Genomic DNA, 14,911 nt, shown 5'->3' on the forward strand with positions numbered 1-14,911 from the left:
GCACATTTAGGAAATGGACCTCTTTGTGGTTCATATAAATATGCAGGTTTACATTTGGGAAATGCAACTCATGTCCCAATTAATAATCCCCACAACCCTGGGGAATCCAGCAATTCTGAAAAATGTGCTGGCCCTCTCAAGCATCTGTGTGGGAACACTATTGAATTGTATAGATTGAGCTGCCCTGGCAAAGGTAGCATTGGTGACTTGCCTTACAGAGGAATGCACAGTAAATTGACTGATCTGCCTATAGTCTCCTGTGGCTGCCTGGAATGATCCTGTGGCATAAAAGTTGAGAGCTGTGGTGACTTTCTGTGCCGCAGTCAGAGCTGTGTGTGCTGTGCATCCTGCTTGCAGATTTGGCTGCAACATCAAACACGGCTCTTCCAAAGTTTCATAACTGCAGCACAACCTCCTGAGACAGAGCTCCTGGGAAAGGTCTCAGAAAGTGCTCCTGGGTCCATCGCTCTTGGTGGCAGGCACCATGTGAGTTACAGTGAGGGGCTGTTACAGACACCCTGTGGGGTTACAGTGAGGGGCTGTTACAGGCATCCTTTGGGGTTTCAGTGAGGGGCTGTTACAGACACCCTGTGGGGTTTCAGTGAGGGGCTGTTTCAGGCATCCTTTGGGGTTTCAGTGAGGGGCTGTTACAGACACCCTGTGGGGTTTCAGTGAGGGGCTTTTATAGACACCCTGTGGGGTTACAGTGAGGTGCTGTTTCAGGCATCCTGTGGGGTTACAGTGAGGAGCTGTTACAGACATCCTGTGGGGTTTCAGTGAGGGGCTGTTTCAGGCATCCTGTGGGGTTTCAGTGAGGGGCTGTTACAGACACCCTGTGGGTTTCAGTGAGGGGCTGTTACAGACACCCTGTGGGTTTCAGTGAGGGGCTGTTGCAGGCACCCTGTGGGGTTACAGTGAGGGGCTTTTATAGACACCCTGTGGGGTTACAGTGAGGGGCTGTTACAGGCACCCTGTGGGGTTACAGTGAGGGGCTTTTATAGACACCCTGTGGGGTTACAGTGAGGGGCTGTTACAGGCACCCTGTGGGGTTACAGTGAGGGGCTTTTATAGACACCCTGTGGGGTTACAGTGAGAGGCTGTTTCAGGCATCCTGTGGGGTTACAGTGAGGGGCTTTTATAGACACCCTGTGGGGTTACAGTGAGGGGCTGTTACAGACACCCTGTGGGGTTTCAGTGAGGGGCTGTTACAGACATCCTTTGGGGTTTCAGTGAGGGGCTGTTACAGACACCCTGTGGGGTTTCAGTGAGGGGCTTTTACAGACACCCTGTGGGGTTACAGTGAGGGGCTGTTTCAGGCATCCTGTGGGGTTTCAGTGAGGGGCTGTTACAGACACCCTGTGGGTTTCAGTGAGGGGCTGTTACAGACACCCTGTGGGTTTCAGTGAGGGGCTGTTGCAGGCACCCTGTGGGGTTACAGTGAGGGGCTTTTATAGACACCCTGTGGGGTTACAGTGAGGGGCTGTTACAGGCACCCTGTGGGGTTACAGTGAGGGGCTTTTATAGACACCCTGTGGGGTTACAGTGAGAGGCTGTTTCAGGCATCCTGTGGGGTTACAGTGAGGGGCTTTTATAGACACCCTGTGGGGTTACAGTGAGGGGCTGTTACAGACACCCTGTGGGGTTTCAGTGAGGGGCTGTTACAGACATCCTTTGGGGTTTCAGTGAGGGGCTGTTACAGACATCCTGTGGGGTTTCAGTGAGGGGCTTTTACAGACACCCTGTGGGGTTACAGTGAGGGGCTGTTTCAGGCATCCTGTGGGGTTACAGTGAGGGGCTGTTACAGACACCCTGTGGGTTTCAGTGAGGGGCTGTTGCAGACACCCTGTGGGGTTACAGTGAGGGGCTGTTACAGACACTCTGTGGGTTTCAGTGAGGGGCTGTTACAGACACCCTGTGGGGTTTCAGTGAGGGGCTTTTACAGACACCCTGTGGGGTTACAGTGAGGGGCTGTTTCAGGCATCCTGTGGGGTTACAGTGAGAAGCTGTTACAGACACCCTGTGGGGTTACAGTGAGGGGCTGTTACAGGCACCCTGTGGGGTTACAGTGAGGCGCTGTTACAGACACCCTGTGGGGTTACAGTGAGGGGCTGTTACAGGCACCCTGTGGGGTTACAGTGTGGGGCTGTTACAGACACCCTGTAGGGTTACAGTGAGGGGCTGTTACAGATACCCTGTGGGGTTACAGTGAGGGGCTGTTACAGACACCCTGTGGGGTTACAGTGAGGGGCTGTTACAGGCACCCTGTGGGGTTACAGTGAGGGGCTGTTACAGGCACCCTGTGGGGTTACAGTGAGGCGCTGTTACAGACACCCTGTGGGGTTACAGTGAGGGGCTGTTACAGGCATCCTGTGAGGTTTCAGGTTTATTTCTGCCGGAGCTGTGTTGATTTTCAGGGATGTATTTTTGAATTGGAGGAAGGTGTAGTGGCTTAAGCACCATGCACCTGTTTTTCTATTTTCTGTGAGTTTTCCAATGCCACTTACAAAGCTGGAACTCCCTAAGCTGGAAGTCCCACTCCTGATGCTCATTTATGACTGATGTTTCTGTGGCAGCCTGTGGTGGGAGGACTCCACAAGGGCGTGTGTCCCACAGACAAGTGGCCCAGAGCCCCCCCAACCCCACTCCAGATTTTTATTAAATTCATAAGTATTTCGCCAGATCAGCCCCGTTGCTCAGCGGGGTCGGTGGGGACCTGGGCACGCCTGCCATGCCCAGGCTTTGGAGTTTCTGGCATACCTGAGCTGGTGGGCACCAGACATTGTCCCAAAGTGGTGTTTTCACCCACTTGACCCAAGCAATTGTTGTGCCCTACCATTGTGGTGACCACGGTCTGACCTGAGTAATTTCGGGACCTTTAAGTCTATGTGTACTGTCGGGACTGAAGCTTTACAACTGTAAGCAGCTCTTCTATTGTTTCTCAAGGCGTGTTATAAACTCACTGGGGTCTTTAGGACCAGTAAAGAATTGTGTCTCAGATTCAAAATGCAACTACAGAATGTCATTTACTAAATTCAAGCTCGTTCTCTCTATTTCTTTACTCGGGTTGACCGCTTGTTCACTCTTACTCTCTAAATACATCAGATAAGCTGTTTGCTTCCCTTCTTAACCACAGCACATGCACTTGACCGCGTGAGCTGTTCAGTAAATTAACATTTTTATTCTGTATGTTTTGCGGAATGCGGCAACATTTATAATGCATAGACAGTCACAACCTAAACTGATTTTCTCTAAAGCTATTAATTAGGACCAAGAGCCAGACACATCAGTTTATTAACTTTAAACAATCAGATCACAATTTTAAGTAGTTGATTGCTTTACACAACAGCTTGAATTGATGTTTTGGGAAAGTTGAACACCTATTCATAGTAACCTGTCAGAATTAATAATTTACAAAGCATTTTAATATTCGGCAATTTAAAGCTGCCACTAAAAGGGTATGTGACCAGGGTTGTGCACTATAACCTGAAACATTCAGGCTACTTATTAGGACGTGTGTGTGTCTGTGTGGGAGGGGGTGGTTAGAGTAGATAACAATTGATACTGGTAAAAGAGGAGGCGGTTTAAACCATGTACCTGTAGGTAACTATAAAAGATGCCTATGTCCTTAAATGATGTCCCTAGTTGCTTAAAAGCACACTTTTCTGAATTGGGAAACAACTTGATGCCTCCTGTAGCATTTGGCAGTTGTCTGTAAGTGTCAGTCACCTCTGGCCCTTCAATACAATAGAGAGTGTACTTTGAATTTAGAGCAGCCAAAATGTCAGATATTTCACTGATGATGTCATTTTAACTGGACCGAATTGATGAGAAACCACTAACATGCTAACAAGCGGCAAGGACGTGTTTTACATAGTCAATAAAACAGAAGCAGAATTTATTTACACGGCGGTTAAGAAAATATTCGAAATATAGGCTAAGCTCAGAAAAGGTTACTCACTGCACCTGTTTCCCTGGGGAAACAATATTTATTTATTGCTGTTACAATCATCACTCTCAGAGGAAAAAAACTGACAATCCATATCTACCTGTATCAATTATTTTAAACTTCAGTGTTTAGTTTGATAACAAATAATATTGTATAGTAATCAATTTTAAATGAATACAGTCATATTTTAGTCAACCCTGTAACGACAAACCACACTCTAAAATTCGTCTATGTAAATGCGAACCCCAAATGCTCATAAAATCGCCCTTTGTACGGGAAAAGAAGCGCGTTTTATACTGTTGCTAAGGTTCTTATTGTTTTCTCGCAGTTTTTGTGCTGGAAGGTCAGCCTTTCTGTGAGTCTCTTTCAGTGGCTTTGCTGTATTGGGCTGAGATAATTAGATCAGTGCTATCAGTTTCACTGTCCTTTTTCTCACTACTATTTACATGATAAAGGCAGTTTATGCTGGTTGCTGTTTCCCTTTAGATGCTCCACTTTCTTCAACAGTGAATGATTCAGTACATCACCTTGCCATGTACTGGCAAGGATACCCAGACCCTTGGGAAAAACAAATCGCCGCTTTATCCAAAATAGAACTGTTTACACAATGTTATCACCCGATGGAGAGCGTCCACTGGGCATGTCATACCCCCTGGGCGATTAGATCACATTTACAGGATTTCGCCCAGCTATTATTAAACGCTTTGGAAATGGGCAACAAAAACGATTGTAACTTGTGTTTTAAGCAGTGTTCAATGGAATCTATTTTCCAACTTTTGCGAAATGTTTCCTATAACTTGAAAGCTATTTGCCAAGTTAAACTAAAAAGAAACATTTTAAGGTCAAATTTTCTTCTGGCAGATTGAGCCCGAACTGGACTTTCCCTTTAATTTAATAGCTCCAGAAGCTTCTTCAGTTAAATCGACTGTTCATTATTTAGCACCATTTACGGAGCTGTGTGGTGAGTTTTAATGAATCCTTGGCACAAAGCGTCCTTTCAGACGAGGGAAGAATAGACTCTATTTAGACCCTTACGGCTGTACGTCAAAGGCTAACCATAATACTTGTCAAGCTGGGAAAAATTCCCACTGATATGGGAATGTGTATTTGCGCCTGCAGCTAAGAAATCAACTCTTCAGAAATAGCAGGTAGACAGAATAAGGCGACAAACTTCCAATGTGCCAGACAGTGGCACCTGCTGAAGGTAACCGGCTACAAGAAGCTAACACTTGACGCTGCTCTTGAGTATTGTCCAGGCCTTTCTGATAAATTTGGTGCAGTTTGGCGGGATGGTCGCATTCTCCGGAATGCCACTAGCTGAAGTTCATTTAAAGTGGCCCGTGACAATAATAAAAATACAATTTATCCTTCTCCAGGTCTGCACTGCACTCTGAATACAAGAGGAAGCTTCTTTTTAAATTTGGCTTTACGAGGCTCTTTATGCCATAATATTAACGGTTTTAGATTAATTATTCATTAACACGCTTGAATTATAAAATGCATTTGTCGCTGTTAAGAGACTTTTAATGGATTGAAATGAGCGGGGTTTAGATTGCATTAGACGTATAAATATGGTTTTAGAAGTTTTTAAATTATCGCATACCCCCCTATTTTAGTACCTTTGGAGATATGACATAAGATATATGGATGGACGAATTCCAGAGAGAGAGATTCAGGATAGAGTAATAGAATAATGGAATCTTGTTAGATTGTCAATCCGCCTAAATACATTAAAAGCGTAATTTAGACTACGGAAATCCAGGGTTAAAATTGTACAAATAAATCCAACATATTTCTACATGAATTACATTTTATCTCTGCTCCCGAGGCTGAAGTTTGTAGGTGTTGAACTTTATACTGCTGTAATGAAGTGCTTCTCCAAACCGTGTCCAACCTCCTTAAGCTGTCCGATTTAATGAATTCACAGCTCTATAATAGGATCGGGGTCGCTTTTGACTCACTGATTCGACTGACGGGAAACGGATATTCTTTGCAGCCAGAGCCTATAGCGAAGCACATTCATTAAAACACCATTCACGAGGGGCTTGGGAGGCGGGGTGCGGGCAAAACGATGCGATGATGTATTGCCTAGCTTATTTGGAACAATCTTTAAGGAACTGAACCCCGGGCTGGATTTAAGCTTGAGAACTCGATCGTTTCCAAGGATTTCCTTCCGCTCTGCCCCGCGCCCCAGTCGCAAGCCGCTGACCGTGTGGCCGGTCACAGCCAAGGATTTCCGACCTGGGGCATGCGCTCGAAAACTTTGTAGCCACTTTGCAGCGACAGGGACTGGCCACTATTAACACTCGAGACAAGGGGACGGGGGAGATGGCTGTGCAGGCTGCCATCATGAATCCTCACTTCATCCATTTCTGTTTCCCCGGCTCCTCGATGGAGTACGAGATGGAAAGTACTTACAACGGGGCTCTTTTGGGAGAGATGGAGAGCGCCGGGGAGGTCAAGGAAACGACCAGCGCCCTCCTGAACTTCATAGACTCGGCCTCCAGCAACATCAAGCTGGCTTTAGATAAGCCGGTCAAATCCAAGAGGAAAGTCAACCACCGAAAATACTTGCAGAAACAGATCAAGCGGTGCACGGGGATGATCCCCGGGAGCAACAGTAGCCCCGGATCTGGGCAAGAGGCAGTCAACAAGAGACAGGCTTCCCCCCCATCCTCCTCCACCACGGGCCATTTCCAATGCAAACCGCCGCCAAAGAAGGACGGATCGCAGTCGAGCCTGCAAAGCAAGTCCCTGGCGGCTCTCTTCGACTCGGTCCGGGATCTCCGTCGGTCGGCGGCCGGAGACCGAGCCCTGGCGGCGGCGGCGGCGGCGGGGAGCAGCAAGAAAGTCCCGCTGAGAAACCGCAACCTGCCGCCGTCCTTCTTCACCGAGCCAGCCAACGTTAAAATCACCTCCACCTCCGGGATGTCCCTCAAGGACCTGGAGCGGGGCAATCCCGAGGCTGCTGAGTTTTTCGAACTGCTCGGGCCAGATTATAGCAACATGATCTCGGGGCAGGAGCCGTTCCTGGGCTCGTCCCTGCGGATCCAGCAGGAAGGGAGCTGCGATCTCGGCTCCTACGACTCGTACCGCGGGATCGCCGCTCTCAGTGGGAGCTTTTCCCACTTCCCAGATCCTTGGCTTCCCTGCAACCCCCCGAAAAAGAGCCCCACCGCCGGCTGCAACCTCGCCATTAGCGAAAGCGCCAGGACAGTGCCCGTACAGACACCGTTATACTCCAACAACCAACCCACAAACACTTCGCCCATGGAGGAGCCTCCAGCTAGTTTAGCAGCCTACCCGCAGTTTTTCCCTGAATGTTCACTGCCACAGGTCTCTTACGAATACAACCCAGGATATAATATCAGCAGACAAAACTTCCCGAGTCTTTAATTCCCTTTTTGAAACAGTACTTACTACACAAAGACTTTTGAACTCGGTTCTGTTGTATTTGACCAGTATTACAGGTGAACTGTTCAGATAGAGAGATCGGTAAAGGGCCCTTTCTGAACACCAGTCGGTAACGTGCATCCACTCGAGGTATGCATCACTTTGGAATAAGGCACGGCGGGTTTAATCCATTATGAAAGAAAATCACTCACCTCCGATGTGCTTTACATTGAATGCACCAGATGTTAGGGAGTATCTTGGTCGCTTACACTTGTTTTAGGTTAGAACTGATGGTCCGTTATAATTGTGTGTTAGTCTAGTCCAAGAAAGCCTGTCTAAAATATAACCAAGCACACTGCAATTGTGTATAAAGCTCGTGCTAAAGTGCAAAACGGGTCATTTCAACTTCCAATGTTGCATGAAAGTCAAAAAGAAAAACTTCTACTTTAAGACGGGCGCTGCCTTTCAAACGGCGTTTAGATGCAATTGCACTTTGTGGATTGAAAGATTTGACTGAGTAACTCTGTATTGATTCAGTACGTGACAAAGGACGACAAGTCCCGCACTGCCAGGACACAAACAAAATAATAAGGTATATTGTAGTCAAAATCTGTTTAAAACGATATAAATTTGAACGCATATACCAAAATGTTGGGGAGCTAAACACAACATGTTGAAATAGTGTAAAGGATACTAAGAATGTACGACACGGTTAACATTGAACCATAATAGCATCTGGTTTTGGAATAAATAAACATTTCTAGATTGTTATTTATAGTTATGAAAGGCAAACTATGTTAATGCCAAACATCCGCATTAACCGTCAATATTTGTTTGTTCTATGTCTTGGTTTCCATTTTATAAATCTAAATTCCTGGCACCCTGCTGATTACAATATTAGTTTGCCGATGTTATCTTTGTTCAGTTCCCAAAGAGACAAACAACTGTGTCAAGAATTGTTCACCAGGATATTCATCTTCCCCTAGTACCTGCTGTGATTTGGTTTTAGTGTCCTGTCTTTTTAGAAACCACTTGATCTGTGTGTTATATCGAGAAAGGTACTAGTTGCAGCTACGTCTCGAGTGAAAGGTCAACAGACAAAATAAAGCTGGTCTTTATTTTCGGAAACCGTCTGGTCTGTTTTGAAGTTTGTTTACTTTTCCCGAAGAAAAAAAAAGTCACACAAGACTACAGGAAGCGGCAAACCTGCTGGGTGAAATGGTCCGTTCCCTACATTTCCCAGGCGTTACCAACCAACCTTAAAGCGAGGGTACCACGCTCAGGTCAAGTAACACTCGCCAATCAGACTGACTATAATCAGCGTTTTCGATACTTTCCCTTAAAATATGTTCTTTCTTTTTAGTGGAGTAAGACTAACTACATAACAAAATAATAATGTATCCGCATGTCTATCTTTGGGAAAACGAACACAATCCTGTGCGTTGTCATACAAAGACTTAGCATTGGCCCTGGCATCCCTGTTCAGAGGCTTACTTTGGAAAGACATGTAGGCGTTGTCCCGTTGAAACAGCCATTTTTCTGCATCAGTCATATCTCTCACGGAGGAAAACATTAAGATACAATAAAACGTAATTAAAAATAAATGTTATTCATTAAAATATCACCATATTATAATGTCAAAATGTATATACACCAATAATATAACGTGTTCACAAAATAATTAAAAACTCGAAGCGAAATGCCAACTTTCGAAAGGTTATTTTAGGAGAATAACACGAATCATAAAATGTTTTTGCTTAGTGACCAGGAGTTAGTCAGATTGTCGCTGAGAAAGTGCGGAAGTAAAGTTAAATCCATGTTTGACATTATATCAATGGTTCCATTTTCTTTTTGTTTAGATGGTAAATACTATGAATTCGGTTTTCTGGATGTCTTTTCCTTCTGGTAAACATTGCAGTTAAAATATTTTGCAGAACATTACAGACGTTAGTGTAGTACTGCAGTTTTAAATGCATACTTTCAGGATGTTGCATTCTTTTACCTCATTTTCCCTTTGCCACGTTTTAAAACCTCATTTACTATACCTCCAAGTCCAACATATATCAGCGGATGACCCGCATCATCGCGAATGCTCACACATTCTTGCATGTTTAAAACTTATTTAATAGTTTCATTTTGTACTCAGATTTTCCAAAGAAAGGCTACGATCAATGAACTTCACTCGAGGGTTATATCCCCAGGGATCGCTCATTTGCTGGAGTTAGGGGTTTTCATAGGAAATCCACATTCGTCTCCACCTCGAGTTTCCGAATAGAAGGTACATCAAACTGCTGACACAATCTGGACAGTTCCCCAGTGTTCTGTTAGTGGATAGGCTTGTCACAAAACACCCCCCATTTTTGAATGGTGACTTTACAGTCTATTTGTTTTTTTCCATCTGGAATGTGCTACAAAGTCAGTACTTTTCCTAGTGCGGTTATTTCCACGTTAGTATAGCTTTTGAAACGCTACTCAACGTCAGCATTTTAAATTTAATTTAGTATTCTGAAAACGTTTTGCGATGGAAATAAGACGTTCACAGATAAGGTGACATTTGGCAAATGAGCGCTATTAAATGCTCACACACCGCGAGTATATAATTAAAAAAGTGTAAAGAAGCGGTTAGAAACTAACACTTTCCCAGAACGACATAGTTGTTACAGCACAAAGACAGCTGTCCCCACTACAAACAGTGCCAAACCATGCCCCCATTATTACGTCTGTTATTTTATTTTTAGTTTCATCCGAGTTTTTGAGGTTTTGTAAAAGTACTTGAACATCGTGTGCGATGCATTGTAGTGAAGCTAGCTTCGAATTCCCGTATTTATATATACAAGCACCAATGCATTTCGAGAAATGTATTTAAATTTTAAAAACACATTGGAAATCATAACTATAATAAAACCCCATACCACCAGCAGAAGTTTCAGGATTGCCCCTGGAGTGCAACTCTGTCCATATTATTTTGAAACAAAACTCATCAATGGAATTGAAGTTAAGCTTTTAACAAAATGAAACCCAAACCTTGAAGGTAAATTGCCACCAATGTCAAGAAAGATAACAGCAAGTAAATGATTAAATTAAAGGAGGGGTGGGACAGAGCCTGGAATGAAAAGCTCACTAGGGAAGTAATGGAGTTTAGTTTGTCCAATTAGTAATTGTCCCATGCTATAACAGAAACAATCGTTCTTACTATAAATTCTTGAGTTTAGGGCAAGTCATTTCAATCTGAACCTCAAATTCCACCCCAAACCATAACTGATATTAAGACAAGGTTAACTTCACCTGTTGATCCATCACTTTCAGTAGAGCAAGACTAACTTTGTAACAAAATAATATATTTGCAAGTCAATCTTTGCAGAAATCGACATAATCTTTCCAATGATCCTTAGTTTTTGTTGTTACCATCAACATTCTATTAATCAAAATTCTCATCTTCATGTCACCTGCCATCCAAAAATACACTTTTTCTCTGTTTTTTCTAATTTCAGTAAGTACATTTCTATCAGCTCTTGCTCTGCTCCTCCATCCCTGTGTGATATTTAAATAACCATTTTTCCTCCCAACTTCCGTCTGACTCCCCACTACTGATTTTAAAGCCCATCTTCCTCAGACACCCTGCTGGGCACACTCCCATTTTAAATCAGCAGTGGGTGTCTGTAGTTAGGAGATTGGGAGGGAAAGTTAAAAAATATTACGTGCTGGAGCAGGACAGAAACAGCTGCATTGTTCTTGTGCTATTGGGCCCACTGTCTTTGGAGAATTTGCACCACTTGGAAGGAAACCAGCCAGGAGGGAAAACTTAAGGGAGGATATGATACATGTATAAGATGACTCTATTGTTTTCCCAAACAGGGATATAAATTTCTAATAAGACTAAAATGTAGTTTTTGCTTAATTCTTTTTATTTGCTTCATTTCTCATTGTTACACTACATCCGTATGTCCTAAAGCTTTCTTTATGCCCTCTGGAGGCTTCAGGCAGGATTCTCCAATGTATTTATACACATTTTCTAATGTTAGTGAGGTAAGTCCATGCAGAAAATAGGTTGGGGACTCACTACATCAGATTCCTATTCATTTTTGTATGCACCCAATTTTCAACCAGAAGCACCTGTCCACATCTAGGCATGCTAATGATAGATTGACATCATCTGTCACTTTTCCCTGTTGTATACAAGCATTCTCAAAGTCCAGGGTTGCCTTGCTAACCATGGATATTAGGAATGCCTGTATACAGCAGACATTCAGTGTTGGTAGAAGCGACACACATCACAAAAATTTTAAATGCCCCAAGGAGGATGAGGGGCAATAGATTGATAGTTCTACTTTGGTAGGATGTGCCACTTCATCGGAGCCAGCAAACGTTTTTTTTAAATCTTTGAGGCCCTCTGCCCTATTAAATTGATGCAGACATCCATTACCTGCTGCAGAAGCCATTTCTCAAGCACAAGCAGGATAACACTGGGATCTCGCCCCAAAATTTTACATTTGGCGGATCCCAAAAACTTTTGGTGGGTTCAGTGGCAGGCCAGTCACTTCTGCTGGCAATCTAGGCTTCCATGTCAGGAGAGCAGTGCACTGATCATCTATGTCATCATAGACTAAAGGGGCTACCTGGCGGGAATGGGCTGGGCGTGCTCTTAAACTTGCTTTGGTATATTCACCGTCCCGTTCTGTCGCGGGTTTTCTGCCGCTACCACTCAAATCATGTGCAGCTCATCTCCGATCACAGAAACAGAATAATACAAGTTTGCCCAAGGTTCCCAGGCAGTTGTCATGATGCCACCATTTTAATTGCGCATCTTATTTACGCGGCTGAGACGCCCACCAGAAACAGACGGCTGCTTTATGAATGTAAGAGGTCATTAGGGTCCCAATGTAATTTTAATGCAAAATTGCTGAAGTTCTGCCCAACGCCCAACCCGCGAGTAAAATCTAGCTCTCGGACTCTCAGGACCACTGGAATCATTATTTAAAAGGCCACTCAGCTATAGGAATGGGATATTAGGGATCTGTGCGCCGTTATGCTGTTTTGATTGCCAGGAGAGTTTCCAGCTTCAAGATTACTTCTTTCTGAGATTTATTTAGCCTTATTTACCCTAACTAAAATCGCGCAGCTTATCATGGGTGCCATTAAAGCCACATTGATTCGGATGGTAGAAGAGGAACAGCAGCAGAAACAGCAAAAGCCTCAGCAACCAGGACCAGCAGCAGCTGCACCTAATAAAAGACAGCAGGTGAGATGGGGCTGCTCGAAGGAGGCCAGACTTGTCACACAGGGTCTACGGGCCAAGTCACTTTTCTGGATCTCTGAATCAGGAGGCTGTGCTTCACTAAGCAGGTTGTTTCAGACCTCTGCTGCCTACGGGACCAGGTGGGCATGCTATGCCAGTGGCTCTCAAAATCGCCACAGCATTTAACATCTTTGCAACAGGCATATGCCAGGCTGCTACAGGGGTCATCTCCTACATCTCCCAGTGTGCTGTGCATAGCTCCAATAAGCAGGTCACCAGTACAACAACAACTTGCATTTACAGTGATATTGGCCCTGATTTTGCGGTCAGTACACTTACACTTACCCACAGATCTTCTGTGGGCTTTTGCACGGCAACTTGAGGTTATTTGAGAATCAAAATAGCATGGCGCCCTCTACAGGAGATCTGAGACCTGCGTGAACAGGGCAAGCAATGGTGTGTCTCCTTAACCAATTGGATTGAAGAATCCTTACTGAGACACGCAGCGTCTAAACCAGGAAGTATTCAGTTAGAATATTTAATTCAATACCAAATCATGCACAGAAAGCAAAATAAAGAGAGGGAAAGAAGGATGGGCTTAAGAGACAGAAAGAAAAAGTAAAACAAATGTAATATTAATTTTAATTTTAAAAAATCTCCAACAATAATTAAAATATGAAGGAATGAGATTCCACTCTTTTAAAAGTAAATTTTAAGTGCCAGAGAGGTTGTTTGGCAGTAATTAAGACTTATTACACCGTTAAAAATTCACTTACACTTGAATGGACAAACCCTAATATTTTCTGACATGTTTAGTGGGTATCTAATTGCTGAGTACTGCAAATTTATTCCCTTAACGTAGTAAAATGTCCCAAGGCATTTTACAGGAACATAATCAAGCAAAAATTGACACTGAGCCAAAGGAGACATTAGGATGGTGAGCAAAAACTTGGTCAAAGAGGTAGGTTTTAAGGAGTGTCTTAAAGGAGGAGAAAGAGGTTGCGAGGCGGAGAGGTTTAGAGAGGGAATGCCAGAGCTGAGGGCCCACACGGCTGAATGTACGGCCGCCAAAGGTAGGGCAAAGAAAGTGGGGAATACCCAAGAGGCCAGAGCTGGAGCACCGCGGAGATCTCAGAGTGTGGTAGGGCTGGAGGAGGTTACAGAGATAGGGAGGAGCGAGACCATGATTTGAATAAGAGGATAAGACTTTTAAAATCATGGCATTGCTGGACTGGGAACTAATGTAGGCCAGCAAGCAAAAAGGGATGATGGGAAAATGGAACTTGGTGCGAGTTAGGATACAGACAGAGTTTTGGATGAGCTGAAGTTTATGGATGGTGGAAGAGGGGAGGCCAGCCTGGAGAACATTGGAATAGTCGAATCTTAAGGTAACAAAAGCATGGATGCGGGTTTCAGCAACAGATGGGCTGAGGCAGGGACAGAGATGGGCAATATTACAGAGGTGGAAGTAGGTGGTCTTTGTGATGGTGACAAATAGGATGCTATGGTTGCGAATGGTCTGGTTCAGCCCGAGATAGTGGCCAAGGAGTGGGATGCAAATGATGGCTAAGGAACAGAGTTTGTGGCTGGAACGAAAGACAATTTCTTCGGTATACCCAATGATTAACTGAAGGAAATTTTGGCTCATCCAGGACTGGATCTCGGACAAGCAGTTTGACAACAGTGAGGAAGTGCAGGGGTTAAGAGAGGTGGTGTTGAGGTAGAGCTGGGTGTTGTCAGCGTACATGTGAATTTTGATGTTGTGCTTTTGAAAGATGTTGCCAAGGGGCAACATGTAGATGAGAATTAGGAGGGGGCCAAAGATAGATCCTTAGGGAACTCCAATGGTAACAGTGTGGTGTTAGCTTGTAGAGATTATCAATCTCTTTCAAATTATCAGGATCGACTGCAAACCAATATGGTGGGAATATTGGGGGAGAAATTGAGTATAGCCCCGTTTGGGGCACCAGCCTTGCCAAGGTGCTAAAAGTAGCGCCCCGGAAACATTCGCGCCCCCGCACTGGAAATTGAGTGGTTGCGCCCCAAAGGGAAGCGCGGCGCTACTGGAGGCGCCCCGCATCCCTCTTGGGGCGCTGCGAGTGAATATCGTGGCGCAATGTGCCGCAGCGCCACATGCTGTGACACATCGCGCTGCGGTATTGCAGGCCTTCCTCCCCTTCTTAAAGGGGAGGGGCCTTGTGCAGCGCGATCTGGGGCCCAGCTGGGCCCCCGAGGATCAGGAGTGCAGGCAAAAGAGCCTGGCACCGAAGAGAAGTGCTGGGCTCTTGGAGCGCAGCCGGCACTCTGCGGGGGTGGGGTTCAGGAGGCCGGGGACA

General features: G+C 44.8%; 1 protein-coding gene across 1 annotated transcript; it reads left to right on the top strand.

The window, feature by feature from the left end:
• Window positions 1-5,765: 5,765 nt before the first annotated feature.
• On the top strand, window positions 5,766-11,221 carry fam181b (family with sequence similarity 181 member B). Its single transcript, XM_085998897.1, has one exon. The coding sequence runs from the start codon at window positions 6,275-6,277 to the stop codon at window positions 7,340-7,342; it is 1,068 nt and encodes a 355-aa protein (XP_085855023.1). The 5' UTR covers window positions 5,766-6,274; the 3' UTR covers window positions 7,343-11,221.
• Window positions 11,222-14,911: the final 3,690 nt, after the last annotated feature.

This window comes from Somniosus microcephalus, chromosome 10 (assembly GCF_052327205.1).
Source record: "Somniosus microcephalus isolate GS21.2 chromosome 10, FLI_Smic_1.0, whole genome shotgun sequence".
In the NCBI taxonomy this organism is placed as follows: Eukaryota; Metazoa; Chordata; class Chondrichthyes; order Squaliformes; family Somniosidae; genus Somniosus; species Somniosus microcephalus.